General features: G+C 50.4%; 1 protein-coding gene across 2 annotated transcripts; it reads left to right on the top strand.

Annotated features, from left to right (window-relative positions):
* Positions 1-1082: 1082 nt before the first annotated feature.
* CGN (cingulin) lies at positions 1083-25016 on the top strand. Of its 2 annotated transcripts, XM_060622801.3 has the most exons (21): positions 1083-1194; positions 7249-8125; positions 8807-8907; positions 9061-9130; positions 9253-9345; positions 11474-11601; positions 12201-12333; positions 12668-12880; positions 13329-13477; positions 13688-13820; positions 16775-16975; positions 17306-17512; positions 17871-18128; positions 19091-19261; positions 20533-20694; positions 22137-22226; positions 22684-22767; positions 22878-22996; positions 23300-23408; positions 23797-23960; positions 24270-25016. In XM_060622801.3, the coding sequence occupies exons 2-21, from the start codon at positions 7262-7264 to the stop codon at positions 24406-24408; spliced, it is 3588 nt and encodes a 1195-aa protein (XP_060478784.1). In that variant the 5' UTR covers positions 1083-1194; positions 7249-7261; the 3' UTR covers positions 24409-25016. The 2 variants fall into 2 exon arrangements, with proteins under 2 accessions (XP_060478784.1, XP_060478785.1); XM_060622802.3 differs by lacking the exon at positions 9253-9345.
* The last annotated feature ends 616 nt before the right edge of the window (positions 25017-25632 follow it).

The following is a 25632-nucleotide window of genomic DNA, read 5'->3' as shown; positions in this document are numbered from 1 at the left end:
TCATGCTCTGTCTCTCTCTCTCTCTCTGTCAAAAATAAATAAGCATTAAAAAAAAAATTCCTCTTCAACCTGAAATAGGTACAGAATAAATATTTGCTGAGTGAGAACAATATTCAGCGCCCAGCACCCCTAAGGTAATCTCCTTTTTACATATGTCTCCGGTTAAAATCTAGGCAGCTAGCTGTAAGGCTGTTGACCCACAGCTAGCCTATTAGCAGGGGGCCCACAGTTTGCTGAGCCCCTGACCTGACTTTACTCTTCTGGGGTCGGGAGCAGTCTCTCCATCTCTCGGAAGTGGATTCACAACCTAGGGTTGAGTCCCCTTTTGTTTAGAGTGAGGGTCGTTCCTATTCATTGCAAGCTCACATCCCCCTTCAAAGTAAAGTTAGATTTATGTTTGCCCAGTTCCCATTCATTCTACAAATTAAGCGCCTACTGTGTGCCGGTCCCTGTTGCAGGCATCCGGGGTTGCGGCGAACAAAACAAGAGATCCTTCCCCTAGTGGAGCTTAAGGTAGGACGAGAGGCACACGATGGATACGATTAAAAAATTAAATTATATAATTTGGAAGATAAATCCTACGGAGAGAGAGGTTCCAGGCTGGACAATGATTTGTGGAGGCCAGGAGAGGGGGGCCGCGGCTCAGGCTGCGACACGAGCTGAGGTCGCGGGGCGCTGGCGGAGCGGGGAGACACCCTGTGCAAAGGGGCAGCGGCGCAATCCGGTCGGTGCGGACACAGGTGAGGGCACACAGCGGTGCAGACGGGGGCCCCGCGGAGCAGGGCGCGGGGGAAGGGCTGCCTCCCACCGAGGCCAGAAGATGCTCCGGCGCGCGGCTCCCTCCTGGGGCCCAGCCGCACCGACCGCGACGCCCCCAAAATGGCCTCCCGTGCACCGCCCCCCAACCCGCCCGCCGGCCCACGTGACCCGGCGCTCCCACCCCGGCCCGCGACCCCCGGTCCGGGTGCCTAGGGCGAACGGCCCCGCCCCCCGCGGGAAAAGGACCAACCAGAGGAAGGGAAAGGCGGGGCGGGTGGTGACGGCCAATGCGGGTGGAGCTCCGGAGGGGAGTAACAGGTTGGTGGCGCCGGGTGTAGGGGGGAGGACAGAGGGAGCGCCGAGGGCCTGAGGGGGAGGGCTGGCGAGCCGCGCGTGCAGCTCTGCCGGAGCCCGGGAGCGCCGAGCCCGGCTGGGGTGAGTGGACGCCGGGGGGGCAAGCCCTGAGGGGCGGGGCGCGAGGCGACCTGGGGTCCCCTCTCACAGGGTACAGGTGCTGAATGGAGAGAGGAGGAGGGGACGTGAAGCTGGGGTGGGAGTACCGATGACGAGCGGGCTGCTGCTCTCCGGTGCTAGGTCCAGGTGCCTGGGACTGTGCCAGCGGAGGGGCACCTGAGCAGGTGCCTGGGACTGTGCCAGCGGAGGGGCACCTGAGCAGGTGCCTGGGACTGTGCCAGCGGAGGGGCACCTGGGGCCAAGGCTGCCCCCAGAACGTGAGAGAGTAGCAGGGCCTGGTTCTCTCTGGAGGTCAGACGTCGTCCTGGCTGCAGAATTTCTCTCGGAGTCCGCGGTGTTCGGGGGAAGGAGTTAGTCTCAGCTGGGGACGCCTGGGCTGCCGCCTGGGCTCAGAGACGTAAGGGGGAAGGCGCCCAGAGGTGCTCTCTCCCTGAGCTGCCCCCACCCCGCACTGCCCTTCTGAGCTGGCGCTGTCACCTCCCTTCTGGCTTTGAGGTGTGCGGTCTCGCTCTAACCATTCACCTCTAGGTGAAGACGCTGAGCAGTAGAACAAGACGGCACCCCCATCTCCTTGAGAAGTGTGAAGCCTTTCAGTTCCTATCCCCCTTTGCCTTCATGCCTGGGAGAATTTTGTCTTCCTCTTGAGAGAGTGCTCTCCAAGAGAGGGATATGAGGAAGCATAGGTCTCTAGGCCTACAAAATATGTAGAAACACTTTCTTATGGGGCCCCTTCCTGGGGGCTAATGTCAAACACCCCCCCAAGCACACATACTTTCATCTGTGGTTCTCAATGGGGCCACTGGGTGAGGTTTACGCACCTAACCAATTTCCCTGCTGCCTCCCAGCAGAGCCCACGTTAACTCCTTGAAACCCTACTGTGCATCCCTGACTCCCAGACATGAAGGCTGTCAGACTGGCAGTAGGCACCATTGGTGTGGGCCGTAGGCAGGACTCTGTAGGAGACCACAAGACTAAGGGAGTAGCACCTCTAAGTCTCCAGGCTGCATGAGAGGTGCACATTGGGGCCCAGACGAGACTTCTGAGGCAGATTTCCTTGCCTTAGGCAGGTAAAGGAACCAGAGCCAATCTTAGGTTGGCCCCTTTGATGCCCTGCCGGAGGAAAGATGTAATTGGGAAATAATTGCAACTGCTGTGTTATCCACAGGCTGCTGACACGTGCCTCTGCACCTCTTCTGTCATCCTTGATATTTGGGAGTGGGGGGCTGGTTCTAGAAAACTGATAATGCAGAGATTTCCCGGATTCTAAGAGGATTCTGGTTTCCTAGAACCCTTTCTTCTTTCCCCAGGCTGATCTGCCTGCTATCAGCCTGGTGGGAGGTGAGGAGAGGGTAAGGCTGCTGTTTTTCATGCTGGGGAGGGGAGAACTAAGGGCCAAGGAGTTGGCCAAGGCACATGTGGGATCAGGAATGCAACTTTGGGAACTTGAGAGGGAGGGGTAAGGGACGCTGAGTCTTCCTGTCACGCACTGGTCTGACACTCACCAGGTTCTTTGTGCCTCTGTTCCTTCCTGTTCCCTCTCTACCTTATGCCTCCTCCTTCAGAGCCTTGGCCTTGGCATCTAGGCTGGACAGTCCCTGCCCATGGTTTTGCCCCTTGTCCTCTGTGGTGTGGAGTTTCTCTGGTCTGCTTTATGAGCTGCCAGTGGAATCCTTCTGGCCCTCCCCTTCCCCTTGCCTCTCAAACCAGTCCAGCCAGTTTGCAGGGCCCAGTTTGTCATTGTGTTTTTTCCTCCGCTGGCTAAGCTGCTCTAGCCTGGCTCTCAGGTTTCAGCTTTTTCAGTGGACTGAGCCAGGGGTCCACTTGAGGTGGTTCTTTTTGATCCACGTAGACCCTTATTGTCTTTGTAATTCTTTCTGAGAAAATAGCCATTGATCAAGGTCACTGAGCTGTCCTATTCTGTTTTGACCATTTGCTTCCCTCGTTACCTCTGAGGAGAGTCTAATCTCCATACCTTTCATTCTTCCACCTTCTAAATCTGCCAGTTGGGTATGTCTAGCATGTTGCTTGGCTCTGTGTGTGTGTCAGTTCTTCCTCTGCACACCCCAAACCTCCCCACCCCCCACTTCTTGCCAGAAGTCGAGAGAATGTCACTCCTAGTTGGAAGCCAGATGCTTATGGCTGGGCCAGAGGTGACAGATTTGGGGCAGGGCAAGCTAATGAGTAACTCAGGGAGAAGTGCCTGTCTGGTACAGGTGCAGGGTATCCTCCCCCTCCTTCCGGGCAGGAATGGCAGAGGCAGACAGATGAAGCTGACTTAACTTGTGGCCTGGGCTCTTCCCAGAGTACATTTGGTGAGGAGTGTCCTGGGCACATGCCAGAGGAGGGAAAAACAGGGGCAGGCAATGAGAGGGAAGGCTCTGTACTCCATGTTGCTTGGCACTAGATGGCTGTTTACCTGCCTCTGGGGCTTACCTAAGACCTTGGAGCCGGCTGGCTCCCCTGGCCACGCCCCACTGTCCTCTGTAACTGAAGGCGGATAGGTTTCGGGTTTTCCGTGTTGAATTATTTAAAGCCCTGCTTTTCGACCCACCCCAAAGATCACTTCAGTCCCGCTGGCCCCTGACCCACCTGTCCTGGGTCTAACACTTGGTTGAGGTTAAGGAGTCACTGGGACCAGGGGCACGTTCAGCGCTGCCTCTGCATGACTTGGTGCTCTTGTGTGGGTGAGGGGCTGGGCGCTCTGTGGGCCTAGCCTGGGAGCTCCTTGACCCGGATCTGGAAGATCAGTAGATGTACTGACAGAGTCGAGCTGCATTATGAATAAATCATGTGACTTCTGAGAGCTGGCAGTCTAGGCACATCTGGTTCCAAAATTATGATCGAATGGGGCAGGGAGTCCAGGCTAGGAAGAGGTCCTGTCACCAGGGCAAATGAGAAATGGCTGTGAGGGACCCTTGGGCAAATCTCCCTACTGCTGTGAGAGTCTGCCTTGGTCTAGGATACGACCTTTAACAAATATTTATTGATGTGCACCATGTCACCAGGCCCTGGGGCCACCGGAGTCAGCTGAGAGCCATGATCTTTGCCCTCCAGGAGTTTATAATCCAGTGGAGGAGACAGACAGGAAACAAATCATCACCCTAATAAATATAGAAAAATAAACTGAGGCAGGGGCACCTGGCTGGCTCAGTCAGTAGCGCATGCAACTCTTGTTCTTGGGTCGTAAGTTCGAGCCTCACTTTGAGTGTAGAGATTCCTTACAAATAAAATATTTTTTAACATAATTAATTTAAAAATATTTTATTTTAGAGGGAGAGAGAAGGAAAGAGAATCACAATCATTTTTTTATGCTCAACTGACTGAGCCCCCCACATGCCCCAAAAATAAAATCTTTAAAAACAAAAAACAACTGATGGGCACCTGGGTGTTAGTTAAGCATCTGACTCTTGATTTTGGCTCGGGTCATGGTCTCACAGTTCATGAGATCGAGATCGAGCTCCACATTGGGCTCTGCTCTGTAGGTGGAGCCTGCTTGGGATTCTCTTTCCCTCTCTCTCTGCTCCGCAACCCCCCCCCCCCCCCCCGCCATGCTCTCATTCTCTTTCTCTCTCAAAAAAAAAACCAAAAAAAAAAAAAAAAACTGAGGCAAATTCATTGAAGGATGACTATAGAGCATATAACATGGTTCTGACCTAGTTTGTGGGAGGGTCTGGTTGGGAAAGGCTCTGAGGAAGTGACATTCTTCTGTGAAGCAGGTGAAGCCAGGAAGGTCTTGGTGGAAGGAACAGCATGTACACTGGGTAACATTTGTTGTCAGCTTTGTGACAGGCATACACTGCTAGGTATGTTTCATGTTTCATATCTTGTCATTTTCCCTCTTTTTATTAAAGTGGAATAAATAAATAAAGTAGAGTAAATAAAATGCAAAAATCTGAAGTGTAGAACTTGATAAAAAATTTTTTTTCCATTCATTTATTTTGAGAGAGAGGGAGGGAGGGAGGGAGAGAGAGAGAGAGCACGAGGAGGGACAGAGAGAGAGGGGGAGAGAGAGAATCCCAAGCAGGCTCCCACTGAGCGCAGAGCCTGACATGGGACTCGAACCAATGAACTGAGAGGTTGTGATGTGAGCCAAAATCAAGAGCTGGGCACTTAACTGACTGAACTACCCAGGCACCCCAAACTTGATAAAATTTTTACACATGTAATTATTGTTTAATTCTTACAGATATTACCTTATGAGGTGTTATTATTATACCTGTTTTACAGATGAAGAAACTGAGGCTCAGAAAAATTATGATTTGCTCATGGTTATATAATATCAAATGAATATATTCATTCATATATTCCTGGGTTCCTTTTCTTTTAAAAAAAAAATTTTTTTTTTTTAATGTTTACTTATTTTTGACAGAGAGAGAGAGAGAGACAGAGCATGAGCAGGGGAGGGGCAGAGAGAGAGGGAGACACAGAATCTGAAGCAGGTTCCAGGCTCCGAGCTGTCAGCACAGAGCCCGATGAGGGGCTTGAACTCACAGACTGCGAGATCATGACCTAGGCTGAAGTCGGATGCCCAACTGACTGAGCCACCTAGGCACCCCATTTCCTTTTCTATTAGATGAACGGTTTGTAGAACTGACCCCTTGTAGCTTCTTTTCCGGTCCCATCTCTTACTTGAATTCTAACAAAGGACCCAGCCAACTAAATGTCCTTCTGTTTGTTTGGAGTATCTGAGGTAGGTTGAAGTCCTCCCGGATGCCTGAGTGGGCTCCTTTACTTCAGGGTAGCTTTGAGGTGTTCATGAAACTCTTGAGACTCTGTGGACTATTTCCTGGGGGGGTGTAGGGGCATTGCTTTCATTGTTCCCTCCAATGGGGTCTCAGAACCAAAACGGTGAAGAACTATTGCCTGTAAGGGCTCCTTCCCTCCCTGGAGGGGAAGGGCTGGGAATGCTAGGAATGTTCTTCCCACCAAGCCCTTTCTCACCTGGAGCTAGGCCACTCCCTTCCCCACTCACCCCCAGTTTCCTGGGCTTCCTAGCATATCTACAGTCCCTGAAGGGGGCCTTGCCAACTTTCCTTGGCCCAGGGCTCCACTGGGAGGTTGGGCTGGGTACATTTGTGTGTCTGTCTGGCACATTCGATGCCCCGCCTCCAGTGTGGTGCCAGTCTCCAGTAGAGATTAGTCGCAGGGCTGGGGAAGCTGGAGTTTTTATTTGCTTGAAGGAGAACCTGCCCTCCCCAGTTGCTGGAGCCAGAGCGTACCTAGAATACATTCCATTTTGCTGACTCTAATCTTAGGCTAATGTGGACCTGAGGAGTTGGCCCATGGGTGGTCTTCACTCTGGCCCTCTGGTGGGACAACTCTGCCTAACCTAGGGCCCCTTGGACTGGAACTCCTAAATGTTACTTAAATCTTTTTTTGAATAAGCAATACATTTACATGGTTCCAGACTTAAAAAGGACAAACGGACACGCAGTAGAAACCTAGTTACTCTCCCATCTCTTTCCTCACTCAGCCCTCAGTTCCCTCAACCCAGAGGCATCTCTGCTATTCTCCCAGAAATGGGAGGGCATACCTTATGGGTCTTCCGTACTTTAAATGAGCTCTGGGAGTGGAGGGCCCCTTTTATCCATTAGGATAGAGGTATCTGTTAGGTAGGGTTTGAGGTTGGAGGAAGCACATCATGGTATATGTGTATGTGCGAAGGTCAAGCAATCATTAAACTCTTGACAAAGCCAAGCTCACTAGGACTGTATTAGAGGAAATGGATTCTTCTAAGTCAGTGGGTCTCAAAATCTGGAATCTGGACCAGATGTATCAGTATCATCTGGGAACTTGTTAGAAATGGCAAATCCAGACATACTGAATCAGAAACTCTGGGGATAGGGTCCAATAGTCTGTGTTTTCATAGGCCCTTGAGGTACTTCTGCTGCTCAGATGAAATGTGAGAACCACTGTTGTATATAGAAGAAATGACAAGGCAATGAGCCCCACAAAAGCTGGACAAGTGTTTCTACTTCCAGTCTCTCAGCCTAAACTCTTTTCTTGATTTTCTAGGACCCCTTTTTTCATGGAGCCGGCATCCACCATGGCTGAGCCCCGGGGACCTGTAGACCATGGAGTCCAGATTCGGTTCATCACAGAGCCAGCAGGGGATGCAGAGATGGGCACCCTACGTCGTGGTGGGCGACGTCCAGCTAAGGATGCGAGAGCCAGTACCTATGGGGTGGCTGTGCGTGTGCAGGGCATTGCTGGGCAGCCCTTTGTGGTGCTCAACAGTGGGGAGCAAGGCAGTGACTCCTTTGGAGTCCAGATCAAGGGGGCCAACAACAGAGGGGCTCTGGGAGCTCTGAGCTCCAACTCGGAACCCCCGGAGCACTCCTACTCTCACGCCAAGGAGTTTCCTGCACGCTCACAAGGCAGCGTGTCTGATGAGGAGTCTGGGGACCACTGGAACGGAAGGCTGCTCCGATCCCGCTCCCAGGCTTCACTGGCAGGCCCTGCCCCTGTGAGTCCGAGCACCCGGAGCACCAGCCTGCTGGAACTGGCCCCTCAAGGAGCTTCCGCAGAGACCATCGACACCGCTCCCCTGTCTTCAGTGGACTCTCTTATCAACAAGTTTGACAGCCACCATGGGGGGCAGACCCGGGGCCGGACTGGCCGACGCATGCGGACACTGCCCCCCGAACAGCGCAAGCGGAGCCAAAGCCTGGACAACCGGCTCCCACGGGACACCCTTGAGGAACGGGAGCGTCGGTCCCCCAACCACTGGGCCCCTAGCACAAAGCATGACAGTCACATGGGCAGCTCCAAACAGTCGGTCCAGAGCCAGAGCCCACTTGGTGGCTTTAGCCGTTCCCGTCAGACCCAGGACTGGGTTCTTCAGAGTTTTGAGGAGCCACGGGGGAGAGTCCAGGACCCTGGCATACTACAGGTCAGACCCCAGTTCCCTGTGGCTTCTGCTTCCTGACCCACTAGCTGCAGGACCCATTGCTGATTCAAATAGCTAAAGGCAGAAGGTTTCTACTTTTGTCCTCCACTATATCCTTCTACTAAACAGATGATATTCTCATGAAAATGGAACAAACTATGAAGTCAGCCTTCACAAGCATGAGAGTTACTTATTACTGCCTGGCAATTAACTGTGCTCGGCCACTAGCTTTTGCTAGGTCTGCAGAGTTAGTAAGGCGGGCCTGGTAATCGAAGCAGCACCCAGTGCTCCTGTCACAACTCCCGGCTTTGTCTCCCACTCAGGAGTGCAAGTGAGTCGGGGAGCAACTTCGTGCAGACGCAGTTAAGCCTGTTTTAAAAGTAACTCATTTACAAATTCTAGACCTGAACTATCATTAGTGACAGATAACTTGTGACACAGTTCACAGCTGGTTGAGGTCTGCTTGTCAAGGAAAATGTGGCTTGTGGCAGTAGTGAGAGGCATACTCTGCTCAGATGTCTCCTGGGCTTCCTGCTCAGGCCTCAGCAGTCTCCTCTTTTCCCCACTTCAGGCTTGTTCATCGTAGTGGAGGGCCCCGTCTCCCACCTGCCGCTGCTGCGCCATCTGAACGCCACACACGCTCCTGGCTTAATCTTCCTATTTCTCTGGGTTTATGTTTTGCAGTTCAAGTCAACTCCAGACCTGCTCCGAGACCAGCAGGAGGCTGCCCCACCAGGCAGTGTGGACCACCTGAAGGCCACCATCTACAGCATCCTGAGGGAGGGGTGCGTGGGGGCCCTCCCAGCAGGGCAGTCACATACTTCCCTGCTCCTCCTTCTAGTTTCGTTCCCCATCTTCCTTGCCCTTAGCTCCCCTTTCCCTCATCTCTGCTGCCTCTTCCCTCCCTTAAGCTTTGCTTCTGTTCTTTCATCCTCCAGAAGTTCAGAAAGCGAAACGTCTGTGAAGAGGAAGGTCAGTTTGGTGCTGGAACAGATGCAGCCCCTGGTGGTGAGTGGCTGCTTCCTGGGGGGGGGGGGGGGGGGTGGGGGGGTGGGGGGTGGACAGGGCTAGGGCCTTTGGGGACTGGGGTCTGGATGTGGACTCATCCCTTCCCACCATATCCCTGGCAGATGCCTTCTGGTTCCACTAAGGCCCTGGGCGGGCAGAGGGAACTCACCCGAAAAGTGGAGGAGCTACAGCAAAAGCTGGATGAAGAGGTGAAGGTGAGGGGAGATTGGAGACGCAGGGGGAATGCGGGACACGGGAGAAACCGGGGCCTGGGCTGCTCTTCCAAGCAATGGAACAAGCATTCGTGTGTTCTGTGACACCAGAGGCAAGAGTGTGTGCTGGGCCCGCCAAGGACGTCTGGGGTTCTCTGGAGCTTAGGGACAGGGGTGCAGTCATCAGGGCTCTGACCACCTTCCACCCGTTTCCTTTGGAAGTTCCTGTCCCGGCTTTGCTGCGCACTGGCTGTGTATGCCTTGAGCAGATTACTTACCTGAATCCTTTCCATTGACATTATAATGATGGCAGTATGCAATAGCTGTCATTTATTGAGGATAACTTCTTGTAGTAGGTACTGTCCCAGGCAATGCGTCGTAATTATAGGGATCTCGTAAGGTAGGTATTGTGAACCCTTTCATGATGAGAAAACTGAAGATCAGAGAGGTTAAGTGTGTTGTTCAAGACAGTAAGTTGCAGGGGCGCCTGGGTGGCGCAGTCGGTTAAGCGTCCGACTTCAGCCAGGTCACGATCTCGCGGTCCGTGAGTTCGAGCCCCGCGTCAGGCTCTGGGCTGATGGCTCGGAGCCTGGAGCCTGTTTCCGATTCTGTGTCTCCCTCTCTCTCTGCCCCTCCCCCGTTCATGCTCTGTGTCTCTCTGTCCCAAAAATAAATAAAAAACGTTGAAAAAAAAAAAATTAAAAAAAAAGTAAGTTGCAGAGAAGAATTTGAAAATTCAGGTCAGTCTTATGCTAAAGGTTATGTATTAAAAAAATATAGACTGCTTCTACCTCTCAGGGTATTGCCCTGAATGTAGTTGGTGCTCAGTAAGTGTTGGATTTTAATACCCCTTGTTTCCTGGAAAGCAGTATAGTGTCCTGGTTAAGTGGTCAGCTGTGGAGTCAAACTGAGTTCAAATCCTGATACCTTAACTTGTTGGCTGTTACCCTGACCTTAGGCAGGTTCTTTAAATGTTCAAAGCCACTCTTTCCTTAACTGTAAAGTGGGAATAATAATTGTACTATATTACTTACCTATGGCTGTGTAACAAATTACCTCAAAACTTAACAGCTTGAAATAATCATCTTCTGGTGTCTGAGGGCCCAGAATCTGGAAGCAGCTGAGCTGGGTAGTTCTGCCTCAGGGTCTATTATGAATTTCCTGGCAAGGTATTGGCTGGGGCTAGTCATGAGAAGACAGTGGGTGTTGGTTGGAGGCCTCACCTCCTTGCCATGTGGACCTCTTCATGGGGCCACTTGAGCGTCCAATATGGCAGCTACCTTTCCTCAGAGTGAATGATTAAGAGAGAGGGTAAGGATTGGAGGCTGCAATGCCTTTTTAGGACCTGGTCTCAGAAGCTACACATCACGTCTTCCTTTTCTGTTTGTTAGAAGAGAGTCCTCAGAGTGCCTGGGTGGCTTGGTCGGTTGAGCGTCCAACTTCGACTCAGGTCATGATCTCACTGTCTGTGGGTTCAAGCCCCACGCTGGGCTCTGTGCTGACAGCTCAGAGCCTGGAGCCTGCTTCGGATTCTATGTCTCCCTCTCTCTGCCCATTCCCTGTTCATGCTCTGTCTCTCTCTCTCTGTCAAAAATAAATAAACATTAAAAAAAAAGAGAAGAGAGTCCTCAAGTCCAGCCCATACTCCAGGGAAGAGGCTTCACCTTTTTTTAAAAAAATTTTTTGTTTTTTTAATGTTTATTTATTTTTGAGACAGAGAGAGACAGAGCATGAACGGGGGAGGGTCAGAGAGAGGGAGACACAGAATCTGAAACAGGCTCCAGGCTCTAGGCTCTGAGCTGTCAGCACAGAGCCCGACGCGGGGCTCGAACTCACGGACCGCGAGATCATGACCTGAGCTGAAGTTGGATGCTCAACCGACTGAGCCACCCAGGCACCCTGAGGCTTCACCTTTTGAAAGGAATGTCGAGGAATTAGTGGATGTACTTTAAACCATCGCAAGTCCCAAGGCTTGTGAAAAGTATTAAATGCAGATAATAAGCACAGGGTCCCTAGTACAGCGCCTGTCATTTAGGGAGTGTCATTAAATGTTAGACGTTCCCATTACTCCTCGTCCTTCTGAGAGGTTTTTCCTACTCTCCACCTGTTTTTCTCTCCTTGCCTTTTCCAGAAGCGACAGAAGCTAGAACCCTCCCGGGTTGGGCTGGAGCGGCAGCTGGAGGAAAAGGCAGAAGAGTGCAGCCAACTGCAGGAACTGCTGGAGAGGAGGAAAGGGGAGGCCCAGCAGAGCACCAGAGAGTGAGTGCCGCCAAGTATGCACGTGGGGCTGTTTGGGGACCAAGGCCAGATGGAGGTTGCCCCTGGGTGAGAGAGACAGGGGGAAGTCTCTAAAAGCAGACAGAGACAGTTTAAAGATAGGACCTTTCTCTTTACGTTATTGGTCATGGTGGTGGTGTCTGAGTTGGGTTACCTGGATTTGCCTCTCTGCTTCAGGCTCTAAATCTGTAGAATGGGTTAATAATAGTACCTACCTCACAGGATTGTTCATTCAGCACATGTTTTGCCGTGAATACTGTGTGGCAGGCAGTGATCTAGATTCCTGGGGTACATCAGCGAACCGTTCAGATGAGGAGCACTGCTCTCCAGAAGCAGAGCTTCTAGTGGGAAACAGGGCAGACCGTAAATAAAGAACATATTAGGTAAGTACATTTGCAGCATGGGAGAAGGTGATAAGTAGAAAGGTTAAAGCAGATCGGTGGGCCGAATGGTGGAGGCACAGTGGAGGCCTCATTAAGATTTGAACAGAGACTTTAAGGAGGTTTAAATGAAACGATACACATAAAGTATTTAGAAAGCTGGCTGACACCTAGCTTGATAACGTTATCTATTGTTATTAGGCTCCAGAACATGAAGCTCCTTGTGGACCAGGGTGAAAGGGTACGACACAGGCTGGAGACCCAAGTGATGGAGCTGCAGGACAAGCTGAAGCAGGCCCAGGGGCCGGAGCCTGCTAAGGAGGCGCTAATGAAGGTGGGGGCAGGATGGCTCCCCCTGCCTCTTCTTCCTGTCATCTGGAGCACCTTCAAATCTGCTCACTCACACTTTCCCCAACGCATGGGCAGTAGGTAGCTGATTACAGGTACCCCTTAGCGTGCTTTCAGACAGACTCAAAGGTGGGCTGGGGTTAGATCCCAGAATGGTGAGTTTCCTTTTTCCTAAATAGGCATCTCAGAGGCCCCTCACACCTGGTACTGAGTCTAACATGTACAAGGTGCTCAGTCAGTGTATCTGATCGGCTGACTGAATGAATAGCAAGGCAGATCCTATTACAGTCACCCCTGTACTTCCACCCTCATTTCCCCAGGACCTGCTAGAGACCCGGGAGCTTCTGGAAGCGGTCTTGGAGGGCAAACAGCGGGTAGAGGAGCAGCTGAGGCTGCGGGAGCGGGAGCTGACAGCCCTGAAGGGGGCCCTGAAGGATGAGGTGGCTTCCCGTGACCAGGAGGTGGAACAGGTCCGGCAGCAGTACCAGCGAGACACGGAGCAGCTTCGCCGGAGTATGCAAGACGCAACCCAGGCATGTGGCCAGAGCAGGGGCCACCAGAAGTGGCCACTCCCCGCCCCAAGAGGGGCTGCCGTGAGGCCTTGGTATTTTGAGACTTTTCTAGTTGTAACTGCAACTCCTTCTAAAAGATACATGTGAGGTGTAGTGAAAACCTTGGCCAGGAAACCTGCAAGGGCAGAGAGAGGGAGTGCAGGGCAGGAGTACTGTGAGGGTGTGTGACCCAAGTCCCATGGGGAAATAACTGGGGGGAAGGGGGGGCTTCATCTAAACAACAGTGGGGTGGACTGTGGCTTGGGAAGAGCTTTCTGCTAGCATCACATCAGGCACCGCTGGGGGACAAGGGTGTGCAGCTGGTGTGGTGCCCTGTGTGCCCAAGCCTCCCTTTCTACACACTTACACTTTGATCTGAAGTGCATTTTTCCCTCTGAGCCTCCTGGCCCCCAACTGTCCCCTTCTCTAGGATCATGCTGCATTAGAGGCTGAAAGGCAGAAGATGTCAACCCTCGTGCGGGAACTGCAGAGAGAGCTGGAGGAGACATCGGAGGAGACAGGGCATTGGCAGAGCATGTTCCAGAAGAACAAGGAGGAGCTTAGAGCCACCAAGCAGGAGTGAGAACTTTGCCTCTTTCCCGGGAATGCTTATCCATGATTCCTACATCCTGCTTCCTTTCTACCCCTGCTGTGCCCTTCACTCTGCTGACAGTGGGTGCCCAGGCTCCTGGCCCCTGGGGAGGTGGTTTGCATTGTCCTGCTAACCTCTCCCGGGCAGGTGGTCTGAACTTGTTCCTTTTCCCTTTTCATTCACCTGACTGGGCTCAGACTCCTGCAGCTGCGGATGGAGAAGGAGGAAATGGAAGAGGAGCTTGGGGACAAGATGGAGGTCTTGCAAAGGGAATTAGGGCAGGCTCGGGCTGGTGCTGCAGACACTCGCCAAATGGAGGAGCTCAGGAAGGTACTTGGAGGGGTGCCTGGGTGGCTTAGTTGGTGGAGTATGGGACTCTTGATCTCAGGATTGTGAGTTTGAGTCCCATATTGGGTTCAGAGATGAAAGAAAAAGAAAGAAAGAAAGAAAGAAAGAAAGAAAGAAAGAGAAAGCAAGCACTTGGAATTGGAGTGTGGAAGGGCAGGTTGGGCTGGCAGACACTGACCGGGCCTCTACACTGTTGTGGCTGCCTCCTATGTGCTTGGTTTTTAGGACCTGTTTGGCCGTATCTCTGCCCCACACATTCTGATCCAGCCTGGCTGCTCTCATTAGATATACAGGTTTCTAATGTAAAGGACTTTTGGTGGCCAGATTGGTGGCTGCTGGCTACCTCCCAAGAGACCTCGTGGGGAGCAGCATTTAGATGGATTTGTGAAACTTCAGGGTCATTTTTGCAAGCTTGGAGTTTGGTCAGATAGCAAGAGTTGCTCTGTTTTGGAGCAGTGGGGGGTGGGGGGGGTGGGATATGGACTCTTTACCTACATCTATGAAACAAACATTTATAGTTAGAATGCCAGCTTATTAACTCGTAATGTGAAATGTTGTCACACAGACTGGAATACTTGTATTGGCATGGCATGCTGGCCTACTTGGGAAGCCAAGTTGTAATTTGAAGGCTGCTTAGAGAGTATAGCATCCAGACCAAGGGAATTAGATGTTTTATCATGCACGGATGTTTTATAAATGATAAAGTCACCAAATTGAAGTAAATATAAATAATTTCTTCATATTCTTTGTATTAGTTTATGAAGGACAAGAAAGCAAGTAATTATTTTGGATGATTTAGAAACTTAGAAAATATTTTTGCTAGTATAGAGAACTGGCATTTATGGCCTCCTGAAGATTCTTCTAGGTTTATAATCTTTGATGCACTATGCTTGATATGTAGTTGGTGCTTACTTAACAAGTATTAATTGATCAATGCTTGTGTATCATGCCTTTACCGTAAGACTGCCTAATTTTAACCAAAGTAACCGTATTAGAGTAAAGAAGTATAGTTGTGATGCTTTTCCAGGTAAATAAAAGTCTGAGCTTACACACATATTTGGTAGAGAAAAACATAATAAACCAAAACCAAATATACTTCGGTGGCTGTGAAATGAAAAGTGCTCTTAAATTTTTACTGTATTAATATGAAGTTAACAAAAATTAAGGATAGTCTGAAGTCTATTTGCTATATTAGTCTACATAATTCCTCTGGACAATCTCAGTTCATTGATCATGCTAGATAAAGCTAAAAAGCTAAAAAGTAATAACCAGAGCTTCACTTACTCATATGTGAAGTATGTTTTATCTGTACTTAATCAATAACAAAGTATATACATTAGGAAAACAGACCTTGTCCAATGTAGACCATACACTGTGCTGTTTTTCTCTTTTTTTCAATTTTTTAAAGTTTATTTATTTATTTTGAGAGGCAGAGAGAGACAGAGAGAGCGAGTGGGGGAGGGGCAGAGAGAGAGGGAGAGAGAGAGAATCCCAGGCAGGCTCTATACTGTCAGTGAAGAGGCTGACGCAGGGCTCAAACCCACAGCCTGCAAGTTCATGACCTGAACTAAAACCAGGAGTCAATGCTGAACCGACTGAGCCACCCATGCGCCCCTGTTTTTCTTTTCCTTTGTAGTTTTGTTAGTGTCTTACATTGAAAACTCACAATATATTATATAACCTTTCAGCCTAATTATGGTAATTTCTGAATTTCAGAAGTAACAGCTAAAGAACTAGAACCAGAGTTCATATTTTAATTTTTTTCTCCCACCCCTCCTAATTTTTTTAAAGATTTTTATTTTGAAATAATCTCTGTACCCACTGTGGGGCTCAAATTTACAACCCCCAAGATCAAGAGTCACATGCTCTGCTGACTGGGCCAGCCAGGTGCCCCAATATTTTAATTTTTTAAAAAAGAAGTAGGGGCACCTGGGTAGCTCACTTGGTTAAGTGTCTGACTCTTGGTTTTGTCTTAGGTCATGATCTCACAGTTTGTGAAACTGAACCCCACATTGGGCTCTGTGCTGATAGCATGGAGCCTTCTTGGGATTTTCTCTCTCCCCTCTCCCTACCCCCCCCCCCACTTGTGCTCTCTCTCTCTCTCAAAATAAATAAACCTTAAGATTTTTTTTTTAAATAAAAAATAAATAAAAGCAGCCCCACTATTTATTGTGTTGCATTTTTTGGTTTTCAGTATATTTTCTTTTGTTTTTGAAACAGCCAATCCTGTTTTGTTCACACCCTCATCTATTCCATGTAATTTTTTTTATGGAGATTTATTTCACATACCATAGAATTCACCTTTTAAAGTGTATAGCATAGTAGTTTTTAGTGTGTACACAAAGTTATACAACCATATTACTATCTAGTTACAGAACATTTTCATCACCTCAAAAACGAACCCCATATCCAGTCACTTGCCCCAGCCCTTGGCAGCCACTAATCCATTTTCTGCCACTATGAATTTGCCTCTTCTGGCAAATCATATACATTACAAATCATATACATATACATTGCATGTCTGGTTTCTTTCACCTAGCATAATGTCTTTTAAGGTTTACCCATGTTGTAGCAAGTGTCAGTACTTCATTACTTTTTATGGCTGAATAATATTCTATGTGGATATACCACATTTTGTTTATCTATTTGCCAATTGATGGACATTTGGGTCATTTCTATATTTTTAGCTCTCATGAAATAATGCTGCTATGAACAGTCATATAACATGTTTTCCCAAAAAATGTTTTCAGTGCTCTTGGATATATACCTAAGAATGGGATTAATGGGTCAACTTTTTGAGAAACTGCCAAGCCACTCGGCCAAGCGGCCACACCGTCTTACGTTCCCCCAACAATGTATGAGAATCCTGGTTGCTACACAGTGTCCTATCCAAGGGTGGCTCTCTCTGCCCTGTCACCGTTCCCCTTCCCTTCTAGGAGCTGCGCCGGACACAGCAGGAACTTAAAGAGCTAAGGGAAGAGCAGCAAAGCCAGGAGGTGGCTGGGCGTCACCGAGAGCGGGAGTTGGAGAAACAGCTGAGGGTTGAGGTTGATCGAGGCCGGGAACTGGAACAGCAGAACCTCCAGCTGCAAAAGACCCTCCAGCAGCTGAGACAGGACTGTGAAGAGGCTTCCAAGGCAAGGGGAGTGGGCACAGGGCTTAGGAGGTGGAGGCTGAGGGGTCTGGAGGGCTGAGGAGCCAGAGGGCGAGGAAATTACCTACCCTGGGTATGTACAGACCAGATCCTTGGTCATAAGTGTGCGGTGAAAAGCAGCCAGGGGTTGGCAGGGGGAGGCAGGGCTGCACCTGATGGCACACACCACGTCTCCGTAGGGGTGGGGTTCTCAGGGGGCACTACCACTGTTGAAATCTGGCTCTTGTGGGCTCTCTTTGGGGTGGCTTTCTTGGTGATGGTCGGTGGCCTTGAGCCCTGGGGTCTGAGCTGCCACTCCCCCAACTGGCCGCAGGCTCAGAAGGCAGCAGAGGCAGAGGTGGAGGTGCTGGGGCAGCGGCGGGCAGCAGTGGAAACGACGCTTCGGGAGACCCAGGAGGAAAATGACGAATTCCGACGGCGCATCTTGGGTCTGGAGCAGCAGCTGAAGGAGGCCCGAGGCTTGGCGGAGGGTGGGGAAGTGGCGGAGGCAAGGCTTCGCGACAGGGTGCAGCGGCTAGAGGTCAGTGCTTCTGCCCACCTTGGAGGCTTCCTCCTGGCCCTCTCTCCCCTCACCCCTGGCTAAACACTCCCTAGCAAAATCCTCAGCTACCAGTTTTCTTTTGCCCCGAGCATGCTGGTTTTTGCCTTCCCAACAACCCTCTGTTAAAGTTAGGTTTATTTTCTGGAGTGTGCTTTGGTATGAATGTCTTGGCCTTTGTACTAGTATTTTTGTCTCTTATCTCTCACCCTGTGCTTGTCCTCTGTGTCTTAATTCCTTTGCTGGTTCCTCTGAGCCCGTTTGCATTACCCACCTTTTTCATAAACCTCTTTTTCTTCCCTCCTATCTACTCCTCTCCAAATGGCTTTCCCTCTCCCAGGCAGAGAAAACGCGGCTTGAGGAGGCCCTGAACACAGCTCAGGAGGAGGAGGGGAGCCTGGCAGCTGCCAAGCGGGCACTGGAGGCCCGGCTGGAGGAGGCCCAGCGGGGGCTGGCCCGCCTGGGGCAGGAGCAGCAGGCCCTGAAACGGGCCTTGGAGGAGGAGGGGAAGCAGCGGGAGGTGCTCCGGCGGGGCAAGGCTGAGCTGGAGGAACAGAAGCGCCTGCTGGATAAGACTGTGTGCCAGCTGAACAAGGAGGTGCGGCACGGGGTGGCCCAGGCTCTTAGGAAGAGGCGCAGCTCTTTCAGAAGCTTGCCTGAGCAGGGGAGGAGGTCAGAATGTGTGGTTTTGCTTTCCTCAAGTTCATTGCTGGGGAGGCCAAGGCCAAATCTTCAGAGAGGGTGTCCTTTCTACTCTTTCTCTGTGCCCTCGACCTCCCCTCTATGTCCCATTTCATTGTGGTCTTGATCCTTGGAGAATGTCTCCTGGGATTCTCCCTGAGACATCTTTAAGACCTGAACATAACAATCTTCATTAGTAGAATTTTCTATTTGGGGTAGGGAAAGGAAAGCTCTATAATCCCTCCCTAGATGTCTTTAAGACCTAAATACAGGAATTTTCGTGGGTGGGATTTTATATTCGGGGGAGGGCAAGGAAGAAGGAAAAAAAAGAAATAAATAACTTTTTTTCAGGTAAGGTTCTCTCCTAATCTCTTTGTAAAGCTAGAGCAAACACCTAATATATTTCGTCAGCTCTAAAATGTACTCTGAAGTTGATTTGCATTGTATAATTTTGATGGGATGTTACAGTTCAAGTGGCAGATTTTTCTTCCTTAGTCGTATATCTTGTAATCATTGGCCTCTTGGGTTTGTTGAAATATGGTCAATTAGGTTTACTCTGTGTCAGACACTGTTGTAAGTACTTTACATAATTAGCTATCATAATTCTCACAACTTTGTGATGTAGGTACTATTATTTTCCCATTTTACAGATGGGGAACTGAGACCCAGAGAGGACGAGCTGTGGTCACACAGCTAGTAAGTGGTAGAGCCAGGATTTGAAGCCAGGCAATCTGTATATTACTACTAGCCACTCTAGGGACCTAGGGCCCAGGGGAGAGCAATGGAGGGCTGCTTCGGCAGGAAGGAGGGTCTGGGGTGTTTGGGCCCAGAGAAGGGACAGAGGTGCAGTGCTGAAAGGCTGTTTTCTTTGCATCTCAGCTGGAGCAGATTGGAAATGACTCTAAGCAGGCCCTGCAGCAGCTCCAGGCCCAGCTGGAGGATTACAAGGAGAAGGCCCGGCGGGAGGTGGCAGATGCCCAGCGCCAGGCCAAGGAGTGGGCCAGTGAGGCTGAGAAGAGCTCTGGGGGGCTGAGCCGGCTTCAGGACGAGGTAGGGACAGAAATGGCAGGAGGGTGGGAACTCTCCCAATGTCCTTGATTTGCAGGTCATTGCCTCTTAACTAAACCTGGGGCCAAGGGATCCTGGGACCCCGGTTTAGGTCTAACCACTTAGAGTGACATAGTGAGGTAGGGAGTTGTCCACTCTAGGTACCAATAATGATAGGAGGTGCCTTGTCTGTAGAGCAGTGACTTTTTTTTAACTCTAATTTTTTTTATTTTAGAGAGAAACAGGGTGAGAGAGAGTGTGAGTGGGGGATGGGGCAGGGAAGAGAGAGAGAATCTCAAGCAGACTCCAGGCTCAGTGAGGAGTCCAACGCGGGGCTCCATCCTACAACCCTGGGATCATGACCTGAGCTGAGATCAAGAGTCAGACTCTCTGACTGCTGAGCCCCCTGGGCGCCCCTGTAGAGCAATATTTAAACTGCTGCACATTAGAATCATCTGGGGAGATTAAAAAAAAAAATCCCAGTACCAAAAAAATTTCAACACTGCAATGTTAGTGGAAGTATGGTATCAATACAGAGGCATGTTTGACGTACAGTAGATGCTTTAAATATGATTGATAGTTGTAGGGGCGCCTGGGTGGCTCAGTTGGTTGAGCGTCTGACTTCGGCTCAGGTCATGATCTCACAGTTCAGGAGTTCAAGGCCTGCATTGGGGTGTATGCTGACAGCTCAGAGCCTGCAGCCTACTTGGGATTCTGTGTCTCCCTCTCTCTCTGCCCCTCCCCCACTTGTGCTCTGTTTCTCTCAAGAATAGATAAACCTTAAAAAAAATGTAAATATGATTGCTAGTTTTAATGCTTCACAATCTTTTACAGAAACAATGTGTTATAAACTTGTGTTTTGTCATGACATTAAACCTTTTTGGTTAAAATACCTAAAATCCCAATACCCAAGCTGCAGCTCGTATCACTTAAATCATAACCCCTAGGGCCAGGACCCGGGACGAGTTTTCTAAAAACCACTTAGGTGATTCTAACTTCTGTAGGGCGTTAAAACAATAAAGAAAACGGACCAGGAGCTCCTTTCTGCCGGCTAGATAGGATGTTGCCCGGATCCCTGAATGGTTGAATAAAACCCACCAGATCTTCAAAGAAAAGAAAACAAACTATAAGTCAGGCTGCTTTTGATTATCACCTGCTCTGGAGGTTCTAAAGAACATCAGTGATGAAACATTTCTCTCCGCAGGGGCGGACTGCTCCCACCCCTGAGTCCCCACCTTACTTCTCCGGGCTGTTCCATTTTTCCTTCTGTCCAGACCCAGAGGCTGCGACAGGCCCTGCAGGCATCCCAGGCTGACCGCGACACGGCCCAGCTGGACAAGGAGCTGCTGGCCCAGAAACTGCAGGGGCTGGAGCAGGAGGCAGAGAACAAAAAGCGCTCCCAGGATGACAGGACCCGGCAACTCAAGGGTCTTGAGGTAATGACATGGGGGGGTGGGGGTAGGGGAGGGGTGTCCAGGTCCTGGAGCTGGGACTTCTGTGGGGAAAGGAGCCGGGACACGCCAAGCCCCCTTTCTTTTTTAAAAAAAATTTTTTTTTTTCAACGTTTTTTTATTTATTTTTGGGACAGAGAGAGACAGAGCATGAACGGGGGAGGGGCAGAGAGAGAGGGAGACACAGAATCGGAAACAGGCTCCAGGCTCTGAGCCATCAGCCCAGAGCCTGACGCGGGGCTCGAACTCACGGACCGCGAGATCGTGACCTGGCTGAAGTTGGACGCTTAACCGACTGCGCCACCCAGGCGCCCCAAGCCCCCTTTCTATGCTAGGGATCGAAAGCTGGTAGCCCACTGCTGATGGAGTTTGACTAAGGTGGTATTCATTTTGTTTCCTTTCGTGTTTTCTTTTGTTGTTGTTGTTGTTAAACATTTTTAAAGAGAATTTTTTTTTAATATTTTTTTTTGTTGTTGTTGTTTCTAAGGGGTCTCTATACCCAGCGTGGGGCTCCACCTCCCAACTCCTGAGATCAAGAGTTGCATGCTCTCTGTGCAAGCCAGTCCGGTGCCCCTGACTGCAGTGTTTTAAATGGCTTTGAATTAATTGCCAGTGTTTAGAAATGTACACGTCACATAAAACCTCTGGCTTCGTTTATACGTTTGGAAAATTCTGTAGCAGCGAGCTTCTGATCCTGAGTTATCTGCATGGCAGCAGTTGGCTGGAGGATAGCAGTGGCTCCTCTTTAGAGGCAATAGTGCTCTCAGGTTGCCATATTTGGCAATAATAATAATAACAAGACAATAACAGCAGCAAACACATATTATGCTATGTGCTGGGCACTTCAGACTTATTTAATCTTGAGGATAAATAACCCTGTGGGATAGGTGGTCTTGTTTTCTCCATTTTATTGTTGAGGGAAGCTGACACACAGAGAGGGTAAGCAACTTAGCCATGGCCCCTCTGCTAGGAATCTGATTTTCAGACCCAGGCGGTTTGGCTCCAGAGACCATACCCTTAGTATCTACATGGGACTGCCTGGCTTGAGCATGCTTCCTTAGTCTGTACCCTGGCACTTTGGTTTCTGACTCTCTCCATCCCAGCCTTGGCTCGGGCACTTTGCTTTCTGTCTGCTTTCCCATTAGGGAAACAGGGGTACCCCAGTGAGGAATAGATTCTGGGGTTTGTCATCTTGCAGGGAGACCAAGGCTAGAGCAGGTGCCCTCTCCTTCTTTCCCTTGATGCCATGCCTGGTCAGCAGAGGGTGATAGCTTTATGGTGGCTCTGGGCAGGGGCAAGGACCAGCTGCTTATGGGGACATGTGAGACAGGTCTGTGGAGGCGGGGCCTTGAGAGGGTCCTGGTTGGGTTTGGTATCCTGGTGTCCAGCATGTGGGGCAGAAAGAACCTGTTGTTCCTCTGCCACAGGAAAAAGTCTCTCGGCTGGAAGCAGAGTTAGATGAGGAGAGGAGCACTGTGGAGCTGCTGACGGAACGCGTGAATCGTGGCCGGGACCAGGTAAGCCCTTCCTTACCCGTCCCCTGCATCCATCCCTGACTACAGAACCTCTCGGCCCTCTCAAAAACACCTCCACCCTCCCATGTTTCATAATCTGGAGAATTCTGGCTGCAGAATCTGTGCATGGCTGGTGCTACTTCAGGGTCTCCTCTGCTTCAGGACGGGTGGAAAGAATCCAGGGATTTGAGTGGAAGAAGGAATCCTGGTGGCCTGGGATTACTCTCTGCCCTGAATCCAGGCTACTTCCATTCAGAAGGAATGCTAATTCCTGGTGTGATGGAGGAGGCCCTGTTTAAATTCTGTGGCTCGTCCCATATGAAAAGGCTGATTTTTTAGTCGCCTGAGAATTGTGGGGATTCAGAGAGCATCCTGCAGTTTACTCTGCTTCATGTGGTTTAGCTGCCTAGTTCATTGTGAGCGCTCCCCAAATCTGGCTCCTCTCACCCCTTCCCACCAGGTGGACCAGCTGAGGACAGAGCTCATGCAGGAGAGGTCAGCTCGACAGGACCTGGAGTGTGACAAAATCTCCCTGGAGAGACAGGTGAGCTGGGGAGTGGGGAGTCTTGGGGACAGACCCCAGGAGGCAGGTGAAATGGCCATAGGAGGGGTTGGAAGTGGAATATGACTGTGAAGATTTTCTGCCCCTTTTAGAACAAGGACTTGAAGAGCCGGTTGGCTAGCTCAGAAGGCTTCCAGAAGCCCAATGCCAGCCTCTCTCATCTTGAGTCCCAGAATCGGGAGTTGCAGGAGCGGCTGCAAGCTGAAGAGAGGTGACGTGAGCCCTTCTTCTCTCCTTCTGGGCTTTTCTCCTCTGAGGTTCCCTCCATCTTGCACTTCAGACATGGCCAACCTGGCCTGAAATTTAGGGGGAACTTTTTTCCTTGGTAAAGAGCAAGAGAGTTGCAGGCCTTCTGAAATATGAATGACCTCTTCTCTCCTGGTTCTTTGGATCTGCCCTGGATCCTTTCCAGTGTGATGTGACTGAGAAGAGCTCATGGAGGCCAGAAGGGGCCAAGCTGGTGTTCCTTTAGAAATGGTGACAGCCATAGACACCCCCTTCCACACCCTCTTAGGGAGAAGACAGCTTTGCAGTCCACCAACCGAAAACTGGAGCGGAGGGTTAAAGAGCTGTCCATTCAAATTGATGACGAGCGGCAGCATGTCAATGACCAGAAGGACCAGGTAAGGAGGGCAGCCAGGGCCAAGCAACCATATGGCAAGCATGTATGGAGCATTTGCTTGAAGGCCAGGGGAGGACCTATCTCAGAGGTCTTCCCAGCTTCGACTCTCCTTGTATAAGGGTGGAGATGAGACTGGAGGGATTGGATCAGAGCAGTCACAGTAGCACATGCATCGAGTGCCTGTGATGTGCTAGGTTCTCTTTCTAAGTGTTCTACATGTATGAACTCATTTCATCCCCCCAAGCAAACCTGTAAAGTTAGGGAACTTACCCATGGCCATAGCATTTTTCTAGGGCAATGATCCCTTGTCAAAATTGCTACAGGGGAGGGTCCCAGCCCACGGTAGCAGCAGATGCTTTTCTAATGTGGGGACTTGGTATCCTGTCCAGCTAAGCCTGAGGGTGAAGGCTTTGAAGCGGCAGGTGGATGAAGCAGAAGAGGAAATTGAGCGACTCGATGGCCTGAGGAAGAAGGCCCAGCGTGAGCTGGAGGAGCAGCATGAGGCCAATGAACAGCTCCAAGCCCGGATCAAAACCCTCGAGAAGGACTCCTGGTAATGGCTGCTTTTCTGACCCCTGCTCATTTGGGGTTGTGGTGCAGGAAGGGAATGGGGTCTCCTGGATAGGGAGGAGGATCCCTAAGGTGGTACTTGGCAGTCACTCCTTCTGTCTGGAAGCCTGTATGATTATTCTTTAGTATCCAAGCCCCTGGTCTATATCCCATCTCCCCAGATCTCAGATTAGTGGGCGATCTCGTGAGTACCTAGAGGCCTTAGAACAACTGGGAATTTCCTTAGCATGATAAGTGTGGCTGTCTCAATCTTTGTCTCCCTCCCTTACAAGTATTCCTCTCTCTGACTCAGGCGCAAAGCCTCCCGGTCAGCTGCTGAGTCAACCCAGCATGAAGGGCTGAGTTCAGATGAGGAATTTGACAGTGTCTACGACCCATCCTCCATTGCATCACTGCTCACGGAGAGCAACCTGCAGACCAGTTCCTGTTAGCTTGGGTCCACAGGGGACCAGAAACCACACTTGAGGCCTGCCCTGCCATCCTACTCTGCCCTGCTAAGCCTCAGATTCCTCATTCCTGTGGGGAGAGAGGGGGACACCCAATTATTCAGCCCTAAGACTGGGAGGGGTGTGAGTGATGGTGATAAAAAAGTCATTAGCACTAAGCTGGTGCATGGGCTTTCCCTCTCCTCTGGAGTAGTGGGTATTTTAGGCCAACTGAGCCCTTCCTTTAAGTGCCGACCCTCCCTCTTCTCCCTCATAGCAACAGGATGGTCAGCATATGGACCAAAGAGGATTGAGCAGGATAGGAAGGAATAGATGTTGCCATGTATATAAAGCTTTATTTCTTTAGCCCTTAACCTTCAGGCTCAGGGAAAAATACCTTTTGCAGTTCTGCTCCCTCGACCCCTGCAACATGTTTTCCTCCAACTCTGGAGCAGGGTGGAAGGAACATTATGGGTAATGTACACACTAGTGTGGCTCTACCCAGTTCTTGGATGCTTCTCTTTGCACAGTCGTGGGACCTATATGGTAGTCCCCACCTCTCTCCACTCCCATGTATTTTGTCTTTCCTAAGCCAGTGGATCCAAGGGATCTGTTCTCCCCTCCCATCTTCACCATTCCTACCTTCCTTCTTTCCTTTTGGTGCCTTAGCCAGGGTGAGGAGATAAGGATATTCTTCTTGCCTTCTATACCCACACATTCATACCTCTCCAAGGGCCAACCTTTCCCCAAACAGGGCCCTCAGCCTTTCCTGCTGCCCCAGTGAATGGTCTAGAGAGCTGCCCTGGGGGAGGGACTTTGGTAGGACCATGATAAGGTGGTGGGGCTTGGTTCTGCTCAGGGTTTCCGTCTTTCCTCCTCTCCCTCTGTGACTATGCATGTGTTCATAAGGGGGTTGCATCTGGGAACCCTGATAACTGCCTACATGAGTCTGAAAAGCAAAGGTCTTCCTTGTGGTTTCTCTGACCCAGATGTGCCCAACCTTAGTAGGGAACCAAGGGACCCTCATTATCTCAGGAGCTTGAACCTGATACAGGGCTTCCTGCCTAGGGCTAAAGACTGACTCTTGGTAGAAATGAGAAGAGGCAATGGAGGATTTATTCCTCCCTTGGGTCCTGGGGAGAGCCCAGCCCTGGTGGGGAAGAGGTAAGGGAGATGATTCACCTCTCTAATTTCCTAAGCAGGCTCTGTAAGGAGCCTGGGGGAGGGAGA

The sequence above is a fragment of the Panthera onca genome, chromosome C1, assembly GCF_046562875.1.
Source record: "Panthera onca isolate mPanOnc1 chromosome C1, mPanOnc1 haplotype 2, whole genome shotgun sequence".
Taxonomy (NCBI): domain Eukaryota; kingdom Metazoa; phylum Chordata; class Mammalia; order Carnivora; family Felidae; genus Panthera; species Panthera onca.
This window is presented reverse-complemented; position numbering and strand designations above follow the sequence as displayed.